Source organism: Solanum stenotomum, chromosome 10, assembly GCF_019186545.1.
Source record: "Solanum stenotomum isolate F172 chromosome 10, ASM1918654v1, whole genome shotgun sequence".
Classification (NCBI taxonomy): Eukaryota; Viridiplantae; Streptophyta; class Magnoliopsida; order Solanales; family Solanaceae; genus Solanum; species Solanum stenotomum.
In genome coordinates, this window is record NC_064291.1 from 36,478,403 (window position 1) to 36,492,101 (window position 13,699).

Genomic DNA, 13,699 nt, shown 5'->3' on the forward strand with positions numbered 1-13,699 from the left:
AATATAATATGTATGGTGTGATTGTAAAAATTATAGTATGAAATAAAAGTTGGTTTTTATATCTCTCTTCTTGAAACTCCATTAATAGTCTTAAGTGAAGGTTGCGATCTTCAGCCTTAGGGAGGAACAGTAACAAAGTAGCCAAGACTGAGGTCGCTAGGGCGAAAAAGTTGTTCATGGCCTAAAGAGAGAACTACTGCGATAGTGATAAGGACTATTCATCGACAAAAGAGAAGGAAGGTATACACGCAAACTTTTTGTTGCATATTATAAATTTTACAAGCATACTATATCATGTTATATGTATACTTAAACATAGAAAGAAATACTTAGTACCTATAGGGAATAAAAACATAAATTGCAGATCTCATGTTCATATCCATATACAAAATCATGTTTATATCCTTGCTATTAGCATAAAAATGAATTTTTTACAAAAATCTTTGCATAGTATAAGAAAAAGAGCTTGGAAGCATAAAAAGACTTTATTTCATATGGATAAAACAATTTCAGAAATGGAACAAGTATACTTGCATACTAATCATAGTTATGATGCTATAATATTTTCAATACATGAAATGAAAATGTATAGAATACAAGAATATTTTGAATACAAAAATGTTCTATCTATCTTACAAAATTATAGAGTGTTCACTGCATAATTGCATATTTATCCACAACCCTGTTTAAAACAGTAAGAACATAATGGTATCAGAGCCATGGAACTAAAAGAAAACTAATGGAACTAGATTTTACTCTAGTAAAACCTATTTGGTATATAGAAAAAGAAACCTTAGTAGCAATACTATAGGTAATTAAAAAATTAGATGAAGATATAAAAAGAAAGATAATATCTATTATTACTCTGAGAAATAAAAAAGAGAAAGAAAGATATGAAATACATTATAATTTTTCCGAGGAAATTATAGATGATATGAATACTTCTGACTATTATTTTTCGGAATAAATAAAAATGAGCCTAAAAGAAGTCTCAGAATTATTAAAAGACCTTATAGAGAGTCATAAACAAATAACCTTAACATTAAGAATGATAGAAATAGAGATTATCTCTATAAAAGAAAATCTTCCAGGAAGAATTATAAACATAATTGAAAAAACAGAAAAATTTGACAAAAGAGTTAGTAAAAAATACATAAAAGAATTACTAGCAAAAAAATTTGCAAGTAAAAATACTTATCAAAAAGGAAGTATGGATGAAATACTAATCCAAAAATTCCTAGAAAAACAAAAAATTGAAGAAGAAAATGTAGAAACAACAGAAAACAAATCTTTTGAATTAGGAAAAGAATTACAAAAAGATGAATGAACTAGATGAACTAGTATATGCTATGGAAGATCTTAATCTTTCAGAACAAGAATTAAAGGTATTTATGAATAAAGGGGAAACAGGAGGACCCCAAGGAAAATTTGAAAGTGATGGATCCAAATCCGTTAAAGAAGAATGGCAAGAGCCAGAAAAGAACGATAAAAATTTTGCAAATAAAGCAAAAAAGAGCAATGATTTTATAAAACAATATCATAATGATGATAAATCCAGGTTCATGCCTAATAGACTCCCAACAGGAGATATTGGAACCCAATTTCTAGATCTAGATTGTAAAAGAGATCCGGAAACAAGTCTAGATTTATGGTCCCAAAACATGCTTTTAAATTTCCTTTTAGGAAAAGGAAATTATTCTGATGAAAAAAAATACATCATCTGATAAACACCTTTATTGGTAAGGTAAATGACTGGTTTTTTGGATTAACAGAAGACTCAGAAAAAATAATAAAAAACGATATCTTAGAAGGGTTAAAAAGGTCATTACAAGAAGGTATTACAAACCTAAAACAATATATTGCAAATGAATTCTTTGGTGGACAAGGAAGTCCTCCAGATAACAGAGAAAAAATAAGAACAATTGCTAAAGAGCAATTAGAAAAATTACAAATTTGTAAAATGAGTTATATTCAAGAATACACTTGTGAATTCGAAGAATATTATTACAAAATCTTTGATAATGGTAAAGAAATGATGCCATATCTTGAAAAATACTATAAAAAATTACCAGACTTTTGGGCAAAATACTTCAGAGAAGAATATGAAAAAGAAGATAAAAAAGGAGATACTCTTGGTCAAAGAATAAGCTTCTTAAAAAATAGACTTGGCCAATTATGTATGTCACATAATATACAAAGAAAAGCTAAAAGAATTAATACACAGATATACTGTCTAGATACAAATGCAGCCACACAATGGGGATGTAATGATAAACCTTATAAGAAACGAAAACTCAAAAAGGGTTTAATAAAAAGAAAAAAAATTTCTAGACAAAATTATGTACCTAGATAAAATTACTATAAAAAGAAAAAAGAATTTACAAAAACAAAAACTGCAGAAAAATGCAAATGTTATAACTGTGGAGAAGAAGGCCATAAAAGTTACGAATGTAACAAAAAAAGAGTAAAAATCTCAAAAATTGATAGAATAGAGATTGATTCTGATCTCAAATCAATAAAATCAATAAACAGTGAAGATTTCTTTGATGAAATCTATGAAGAATACTCAACCAGTTCAGAAGACTCTAACTAAATGAGTAAAGAAATTCAAGAAAGAGAAGATTCAGTTCAAATCTTAGAAACTGAAGAAGATCACAGATGATACGCTTTAAAAGCAACTTTTGATTGAGAAACATTCAAAAGAATCCAAGGATTAAAACTAGATCTTAAAACAGAAGATAATCTATTAAGTAGAATGCAAAGAATGTTTGCAAGAGATAAAATTTCCTATCATGAATATCAGAAAATAGAAAAAGTGATAGAAATTACCCAAACAACAGGAAAATATAAACTAAATCTGTTAGCAAAACCTATGATATATCAAATTCTTAGGGAAATTCCTGAAAGAAAAAGAAAAAAAATTAATTATGTTCATTTCGGAGGAATCCCAATATTAGTCAAATCTACTTTTAAAGAAGGAATCAATTGTCCAATAGTAATAAATTTATCGGATGAAAGATTTATTAATGCAAGAGAAGGAAATCTTGGTATAGTAGAGGGAAACCTAGCCTATACAAAACTCTTCTTTACATATTATCCAAAATATTGTATATCACTCAAAGATGCTGATTTCAACGAAGCATTAAGTTTACATTTTCAGATCAAAAGAAAAGATCTATTCAAACTAGGTAATCATATAATGAGTATTTATTACCAAGCTTTATACACAGTTACAAATTCAAACTATGGCAAGGTATATAAAAATAAACAAATTATCGAAATAGATCAAGAATGTGCAGAAATAGCAAGAATTGTTGAAGCAGAAATTCAGCAAGCACAAATTCCAGATGAATATGAGATTCAGTTTGGAAAAACACAGGAAATAGGAAGTACTAGTAACCCTAGACTTTCAATAGAATATGGAAGGAATTCAATTAGAAAAAGTATATCTAACAGATATCCTATAAAAGTTTTAGAAACTTCAAATATCACCAAGATTAAAGGGAGAATCTTTATTGGAATTGAATGGAAACATCAAGAAATCTTGATCCAAACAGGAGCAACAACTAACCATGTAAAAGGTATTCTACTAGATGGAATATCAATATACGAAGGAAAGCAATATACTTATAAAACCTTCGAAGGAAATAACTTTAGTTGTAAAAATATGGTAGATTTACCTATACAACTAGACACAATAAGAATAACAGTGCCATGTTATATTACAAATCATGAAAGTGATCAGGAATTAATCTTAGGAATCTTTTCCTAAATAAATTAGAAGATTATAGTATAGGAAAAAATGACATAGAAATGTTATACAAGGGTGAAACATGTTTCATACCAAAAATATAAATGCCAAAAGAAACTAATTTTAAGGTTTCGATTTTCATAGAATTAACCTTCTATGATACAAAAATAACAACCTGTTGTCAAATAGACAATGGATCTGAAGCAAGTTTAGCAAAATCTTTTTTAATAAAAGATTGGGACAAAAATTAAAATAACATATCAATGATTGGAATCACAGGAGATAAAGAAAAACTTTCAAAGTCTAAAGAAAAAGTAGAGATAATCTTAGGATCAAAGATTGTTTCTATAAATAAATTATTTGCTTGTGATAAACTGGAAACAGATTTATTATTAGGAAATGATTTTATACAACAGTTTCAGGATTATCATCAAACCTTATACATGATAAGCCTTAAAACTCCTTGCGGGCATTTTATAAAAGCCCCAAGAAAACAAAATCCATACAATCTTGAAAAAGATAATGGAAATTTTAAAAGAAAATATTTAGAGAATCTAAGAAAAATTACTTGTAATTGTCTTAATCTAGAAAGGATTAAAGAAAATTTACAAAAATCTTATGGAGAAAATCCATTAGAAAAATGGGAACAAAATCATGAAAGGGCAACTTTAACCTTAAAAGACCCTAGCATAATTATTAGAGTTACACCCATGCTCTACAACGAAGATGATAAAATTGAATGTAAGATTCAAATTAAAGAATTACTCGACTTAAAATTAATAAGAATGAGTAAAAGTCCTCATAGTAGCCCAGCATTTATGGTAAGAAATCATGCTGAAATAAAAAGAGGAAAAGCTCGTATGATAATAAACTATAAAGAGCTAAATAAAAATTGTTTATTTGACGGATACTTTATCTTAAATAAAAATAATCTGATTAACCTTGCAAAAGGAAAAACATACTTCTCAAAATTTGACTGTAAAAGTGGATTTTGGCAAATAAAATTAGCGGAAAACTCTATTCAGTTAACTGCTTTCAGCACTCCAAACGAACATTATGAGTGGTTGGTCATGCCTTTTGGATTAAAAAATGCACCACAAATATTCCAAAGAAAGATGGATAAAATATTTTCAGAAAAAGAATTTTTAATTGTCTATATAGACGACATTCTAATATATTCTAAAACATATGAAGAACATTTAAAACATCTGAAAGAATTTTCAGAAATCTGTTTAAAAAATGAAATTGTGTTAAGTCAAAAAAACTGACATCAATAAAAACGAAATAGAATTCTTAGGAATGATTATTTCAAAAAATGGAATTGAACTCCAATCACACATTTCAAATAAGATCACAGAATTTCCTGATAAATTAACAACAAAACAAGAAATTCAAAAATTTCTAGGTTGTTTAAATTACACAGGAGAATTTATTTCGAATTTAACTAAAAAACGAAATATACTACAAAAATTAATAAGAAAATCCAATAGACTTGGATGGACAGAAGAGCGCACACACAGTGCATTAAAAGTTTAAAAGAAGAAAGTGCTAAGTTGCATATATTATAATAAAAGAAGGGTTGGAAAGAGAATTAAATGTGATGGATCTTCTATATGTTTCCGTCTAATTAAAAAAATATATGCAATAATTAGTAAATATATGACAGTAATAATAGAGCAGAAAATTTTAAAAGTATATTAGTAAGATGAATTTGGAGTAGCGAGAAGAGAAGGGTAGCAAAAATCACTGATATTTCATCAATATTTTTTTCGTATTATTTCATTTGTACTTCTATATTTTGTCGGAGAAAATTTTCGGCAAATCTTGTATTTCTCTTGATGTTGCACTATACATGCATTACTTTTAAGTTTGAAGTATGAGATGTATTTTTTTATGTTTATATCCTTGTTTGACTATCTTCTTATGGGTGTGTCTTTGTTTGATAATATTTTTGTAGTTATGTACTAGGTATATACTCCTCTATTTTTGTATTCTTTTCGCAAATGCACATACGCTAACGAACATAGCATACACAAATTGTATTTATTGTGTGAATAAATTGTATTCATTGTGTAAACAAATAAAGTGAATATAAACGCCTTAGAATTTAATGTACTAATATTTTCCACAAATGGTAATAAAATAAAATGTAGTTACGAGTACTAATTAAGCAACACACATTCATAAAAGTTTCTCTTTATTTATACATATTTTATATTTCTTCACGTTCAAGCTTGATTCTTGTACGAATCAAACATGTGAGATCTGAACTCCAAACCTACCCTTACATCTATGTCTATATATATTATATTAAAAACATAAATGTTATTAAAAATGTTGATTAAGTTTTTTTTGTCTTTCACTAAAAGATTTTACAATAAACAAATACTGAGATAAACAGTTTTTAGCAACAATGTCAAACATGCTCTAATATAAAAAACAGTAGATCACAAGAGGCATGCTAGCTTTAAAGCATTTTTGTGATTTTTTTAACGTGAGATACATGGTGGTATGTCGTCGCTGGATACATCATTTATAATGTTTTAGTATTGTCTATATATATTATTGTTTTACAAAAATATTAATTATTAAATAAAAAAAATTAAAATTACATAATATATAATATATTATAATAAAAGAAGGATTGGAAAGATAATTAAATGTGATGGATCTTCTATATGTTTCCGTCTAATTAAAATATATATGCAATAATTAGTAAATAAATGACAATAATAATAGAGCAAGAAAATTTTAAAAGTATATTAGTAAAATGAATTTGGAGTAGGTAGAAGAGAAGAGTAACAAAACTATATTTTATCAATATTTTTTTTTGTATTATTTCACTTGTATTTCTATATTGAGTTGGATGAAATCTCCATCAAATATTGTATTTCTCTTTGATGTTGATTGTTGCCTATACATGCATTACTTTCAAGTTTCAAGTATAAGATGTATTTTTTATGTTTATATCCTTATTTGACCATATTCTTATGGGTGTGTCTTTGTTTGATAATATTTTGTGGTTAAGTTCCATGTATATACTCCTGCATTTTTGTATTCTTTTCGCGAATGAACATAAGCTAACGAACATAGTTGACACAAATTTTATTTATTGTGTGAATAAATTGTATTCATTATGTGAACAAATAAAGTAAATATAGACACCTCATAATATAAGGTACTAAGATTTTCCACAAATGGTAATAAAATAAAGTGTAGTTACGAGCACTAATTAAGCAACACACATTCATGAAAGTTTCTCTTTATTCATACATATTTTATATTTCTTCACGTTCAAGCTTGATTTTTGTACGAGTCAAACATGTGAGATCTCAACTCCAGACCTACTCTTACATCTATATATATCTATATTATATTTAACACATAAATATTATTAGAAATGTTGATTAAGTTTTTTTGGTTTTCATTAAAAGATTTTACAATAAATAAAATTGTAATTTTTTCCATTCTTCTCAAATAATTATTATTTTATTATTTAGGATTTTAATTAACTATAATTCTAATTAAATCTAGATAAGAAATATCATTATTTAATACTTCTAAATCAATTAGAATTTTCGCTTATATAAAAATTATTATGTTTTAATAGATTTGAATTGGAATTTCATAAAATAGACGCACATGCAATAATTAACGTCCAAAAGGACGTGCTCCTTTAGGCAATGCAATTTTTCATAGGAGTATTTAATTATGTTGATGTGACATTTTTTTTAATCATCGATAGTGTTAATAGTTTTTGTCAAAGTTGTAATTGAGCAGTTGAGAACTCCATTAATGGAGCTTATGCTAACAATTGAGGATGATACAGAAGCATGAAGAAGATGGACGAGATCACAATTTGGGAAAAGAAAAACTGAACTTCCATTCTTCCTTCTTACTGTATTTATACACGTGTATGAAAAGATGGAAAATATCTACACCATGTGATAGCTAATCATCTAACTAATTGTAACAAACTTTTTACAACCGTTACTTTAACTAATCTACATACGTCAATTACATATAATTAGTTAGGACCTAATTAATCTCAACAGTTTTTGTAAATTATCAAATTGTAATCGATTTTACAAATTTTAAATGTTAGGAATTTTAATATAATTCATATATGAAAATATCTAAGAAGTAAAATTTTAAAATACTAAATATTAAAAATTCTTTTATTTTACAAATAAGTAAAAACAAATAATAGCTATAATTTTAATTAATTTTAAAATTCTAATATTTGAATAATAATCAAATCACAATTTTTCTTAAAAAAATAATATATGACATTTTTTTTGGATTTCGAAATTAACTATATTTATATTATTACTGTTTCAAAAAGAATGACCTAGTTTCCTTTTTAGTCTGTTACAAAAAGAATGACCCATTTTGTTTTTTGGCAACACTTTAACTTCAATTTTTCACATGGCATGTTTTAGGCCACAAGATTAAAGGACATCTTGGTACATTTGACATAGCTTTAATTTAAAACCACAAGATTAAAAAGTCTACTTTCTTTTCTTAAACTCTTTTCTAAATCAAATTAGGTCATTTTTTTAAACGAAATGAGTAAATATTTACTTATTTATAAAAAATAAGAAAATTTATTCAAATGTGCCACATAAATTAAAATCGAGAAAATAGTGTGGTGTGAATACGGAATACAAATAATCATTTTTCTAATAAATAATGATAACGGATATGAACAATGACAAATATTGTCAACAACATAGAAGTCTGGTCTTTTAGTTATGAAAAAAAAAAAACATAAGAAGTCTAATTAGATTGGGAGTAGGACTTATAAGTCAATGCTCATAATATTATATTGTCTAGAAACTTAATTCAACGTTGAATAATGTTACCACGTTGTAAAATTACCAATTAAAATTCCTAAACAAGGTAGACTTCATTTTAAACAAATTTACCAAAATGGAAATCAATTAACCATAGAGAGTAAATCAAATATGGTAAAAAAAAACATTAATCACGTAACTTGCCATGTAAACCACGTTTTACCGAAAATTATGCACACACTTGTTTATTTGTTGAGCAAATACGATCTTTGCCTCTAAAATAATAATAGTAATACTGCTAGATTCTGGCAGCGGAAGTTTTGCACCGGCACGGCCTAAAAGGGATATGAACAATGACAAATATTGTCAACCACAATCAAAATGTCTCTTCTGCACTCACTCCTCCTCCTCCTCCTTCTCTCAACACAACAACTACTATTACAAGGGTTGCTTCTCGGGGCTGTGGCGGTGGAAATGGATCGCAAGCTTGTGCGGCGTGCAAATATCAAAGGAGAAGGTGCGCGCCGGACTGTTTGTTAGCCCCTTATTTTCCTGTCGAACGAAACAAGGAATTTTTGAATGCTCATAAGCTTTTCGGTGTTAGTAACCTGTTGAAGTTACTAAGAAACGTTGAGCCGTTTCAGAGAGACAACGCCATGAAAGCGTTAATATTTGAGGCTAATATTCGTGCTGGTGATCCTGTTGGAGGATGTTACAGAATTATTATGAATTTGCAACGGCTAATCAATCTTTATGAGACGGAATTGCAATTTACTTACAATGAGATTTTCCGGGTCCAAGCGGTCGATATACAAAATAATATCACTAATTCTGTTCAAGTAAATAATAGTATTGGTGGAGGATTCAACCGATCGTCTATTGGTCATTCATCAAAAGGAATTAATAGTATTGGCAGATTTGGTGAGTCATCAAAAAGAGTTAATAGTATTGATGGATTTGGTGAATCAACGAAAGGAATTATTAGTATTGGCGGATTTGGTGAATCATCGGGAATTAATAGTATTGACGGATTCAATCGAAGTGAGTCATTAAATAATCAAATAATTAAAGTAGAGCTACTCGACGATTTCAACAACGAATTTGAAATGAAAGCAGATGAATTTGAAACTAAAGTAGCAATTTCAAGTTCCAAAGGCAAACAATCTGTGGTTGAAAATGGGGATTTCAAACCATATTTTGGAAATAATTGTAAAGGCAAAGGAGTAGCAAGGTATGTTATTATAGATTATTTTTAGTTTTATTCTTTATTTTTGAAACGCATTAACTATGAAGTAGAATATAAAATAATTAGGATTTCCCATCTTAAATAAGTTGTAACTATTCTCAAATGGTTTAGTTATCCAAACTATTTCTAATAGAAACATGCATAATTATATTTGCTCTTATATTCTTAGAAAAAAAAAATCAATACAAAGTTGAAACATGCATGATTATATTTGCTCTTATATTCTTAGAAAAAAATCAATACAAAGTTGAAAGGCGTGATCCAATTAAAGTATTTTCATTTTAATATAAAAACATAAAAGCATCATATTTGCTCTTATACTCTTGGAAAAGTATTATATTTGCCTCTCTTCATACTTTTTTTTTATATATATTTACCCGTACGAGGAGCTATTAGGAGTGGAGTGAGAATATTATCGTACTTAATTTTGCAGTTGAAAGAGTTTTGTTGGACCAACCAGAAGCATATAGGGGAATGATTTATGAATGGAGCTAAGGGATTGTCAATGATACCTTGACAACTAATATCTTCCATAATGCTGCTAAGAGCATTCTCTAATGTTTGTTTTGCTCATCATAAATTTATTTTAATTCAAACATAGTATAATCAAACCATACAGTGGCACGATGCTAAATCCATAATAAAACCCTTGGTTTTTCCTTATAAATAACAATTGTTTTTTTTCTCAAGGGAAAGTAACAATTAAGGGTATTAGGGGTAGATTTTATGGGTTAAATGGGTGGGTATAATAATTAAATTAGGAGAAAATTTTAAGTAGAATATATATATCCATGTAGGTGTGATACATAGAATGATATAAGTATTCTACCAAAAAAAAGAGAAGAATGAAATAAGTGGGAACATAAGTTGAATAACAGAGACAGACATATCAAAGAAGTGTGACTAACGATAAATATAATCGTGCAGCGTTTGGATCCATGAAGGCAATCGCTCGGATGTTTCCCTAACTCAACGTTTTATAAGAGTACAAGGATAAATATGACTCTTTTTCGACTTTAGAATAAAAGTTGTCTACTTTTGGACCCCATCTGTTTAACTCAAAAAGAAGGATTATTTATCAGACACTTTTGTGACATGTATTTAAAATTTATCAATAACTTTAAAATGTTGTAAATCTAGCTACACAAAAAAAAAATTACATGTCTCAAGTTTGTACAAACACTGCACTGAAACGCTTGTTTAAACTTTGAAGTTCAACTACAAGAATTAGAATGGTTTCCCATCCTAAATTAATCTCAATTTGAACTTTGTCTTTGTTGTATTTTAGCAGGTTGTTAGTGCATTATAGAGTTTAATGGAAATTTAGGATATGATACTACATCTCTTTACCAAACATTTAGTTACTTTGTTACAGGAGAAAAATATACTTATCTAATTAGTTTTAGTAAATGTGTTATTGACAATTGTAATGAATTTTTTTACTTTGCACTGATGGAATTTGTTTATATTTTGGCCTTTGCAGCGATGATGACAAGGTTGTATCAAATACAAGAGTTAATTGAGCCTAGACGCTGTTTCTATCTTCACAAACACTTGTATAACATATCTTCTTGGTTGTTATACTCTTATGCAAGTAGACAAAGGATTATTTTTGCTACAAGGATTTTGTGTTCGATGTATCATGAGAGATTTTGTTCGAGACTTGCTTCTATATTTTTTTTATTTGCAAACTTTACAACTTTCCTTTCTTTATCCAGTTAAATAATTTAGTTGTACGCGCAAGAATTTTGGACTTGGAAATTACAAAAGAGACAAGTGCATAAAGTACCACTAGCTATTACTTTCTCCTACATGTCCCATACATAGCTTTCGGGAGGAGAATCAAGTGGCCGGCGCATTAGCTAAAGAGGGGGCTAAAATGGAGGAAGAACTTTTGCAGATATTTTGAAGTTCCGTCATTATTCGTTTCAAAGATAGTCAAAGCAAACAAAGTAGGAATTTTTTTTAAGGCTTACAAGCATATCACCTACTTCGGAACATTTTAATAGTACTATTTCTTATCTACCCCCGAATGACTGGCCGCATTGTCACTACCTTATAATAATGCATATTATCCTTGTTTATAAAATAAAAATAAAAAAGTTGGTTAAGTATTCATAAGTAGTTATGTTAGGAACAACATCACTAATTAATAAATAACTTGGGTTTATCATCATCATTCTGACATTCTAGGTAATTGGATTTCTACTTTCTTTGTTGATGAACATATAGTCGAATTTTATATATGTTCATCTTCGATATTAGTTTGATAAAGTCTTCTTTCAATGATAATCTAATCAAAGATATACCAATTACAAAATATATCAATCTAACAATTTTCCTAATTGATATGCATTGATGTGGAGTGATAATATGATAGTTCTCGATTCTTTCGATTCAGGCCATTCGTATGAAAGTTTTACCTATGACTACATGTTGAAAATTCTCAATAATATTCATCTTCGATCTTGACCTCAACTTCAGTCCATTTGATACATTTCACCGTGTAGCATCGTCACTAAATTTATAGGGGTTGATAGCATTGGAACATATGGATTTTGAATGGCACTGTTCAGTGTTATTTGTGGCTTCAATAATTTGACCTAGTTCATGGTTAATAATTTATGCTAATAAGTAATAACAAGTTTTAGGTTAATAACTAAGCTCCCAGATATCAGCGTATGTCTGAAACAAATTATATATTTATTTGTCTTCGAATAAATGAAAATCGTGCAATAAACAAATAAACATCATTCAAATGTATAACAATGACCGTACCTTAGTATCAGTGACCCAATTTGACTAAGTAGGCGTTCGGCCATGCGATACCATATCACGTTATGGTATCGTGAGATGGAATCAGCGTTTGGACATGTGATTTTACGCTGATTCCATCTCATGATTCCATATCATGAGAGGTGATACCATATTCTCCAAAAAACCATGATATGGAATCTATCATGATTTGAGATATTTTAATACAATAATTGATCCATGAGTTTATATTTTGTTAAAACAACCCCACATTTATATCTACTAACCATTTGTTTCATATGTAAATAAAATTTATAATCACATCATTACTTTTTAAAATTTATTATTCTCACCGACATAAAATTTATTATTCTCACCAACATATAGTCACTTTAACTCACACCTCACGATTGTGAAACTTTCAACATTCACTTGAAGCAATTAACCGGCATGTTAAAATAGTTGTCGATGCAATTAGCAAGATGGCACCAACATTTATACAACCAAAAAATATGACTGGTGTACATTCCAAAATTCGACATAATACTCGATTTTGGCCTTGGTTTAAGGTAAAATTTCAATCACATTAATAAATTTATTTTATTGCCTTAATAAGTGAACATTTATATTTTATGTGTAAGTTATTAGTATTTAATTACATATTTCCTATCAACTTTGTTTAAAGAGATAATATTTATTTTATGACTTTGCATTGTCTTGGAACCACTATTTTCACTACAAGAAAAAGGTTCATTAGAGTCCACATTTCAGGGACGAATTAAAAATCTAGTCCCTAAAAGTATACTTATAGGGACGAGAATTTTTTATGGTCCATAATTTCTTATTTTTTATTCTTAATTAAGGAAGAGACTAAATGTTGTCCTTAAATTAATTAAAATCCGGTCCTAATATGCTCAACTGAGAGAGATTGGGCCTTACTTTATTTTTCCTCCTTAAAATAAAAAATAAAAAGCACTTAAAGTAAAACAATATATACTAAAATATCCCTGTAAATATTTTCTATTTCTCACTTCTCAGATCTAAAGAACCCATTTCCCTAAAATCTAAATCCCTAAATGCTCCTAATTTGGGAGATTAAAGTAACAATACAATCTTTTCTCTATTTCAGATTTTTGCTAGGAGTTGAAATTG

At 28.2% G+C, this 13,699-nt stretch overlaps 1 protein-coding gene across 1 annotated transcript; it reads left to right on the plus strand.

The window, feature by feature from the left end:
* The first annotated feature begins 8,900 nt into the window (after positions 1 to 8,900).
* LOC125841131 (LOB domain-containing protein 22-like) lies at positions 8,901 to 11,316 on the plus strand. Its single transcript, XM_049520150.1, has 3 exons — positions 8,901 to 9,421; positions 9,485 to 9,778; positions 11,277 to 11,316. Exons 1-3 carry the CDS (start codon positions 8,901 to 8,903, stop codon positions 11,314 to 11,316), a joined length of 855 nt encoding a protein of 284 aa, XP_049376107.1.
* Positions 11,317 to 13,699: the final 2,383 nt, after the last annotated feature.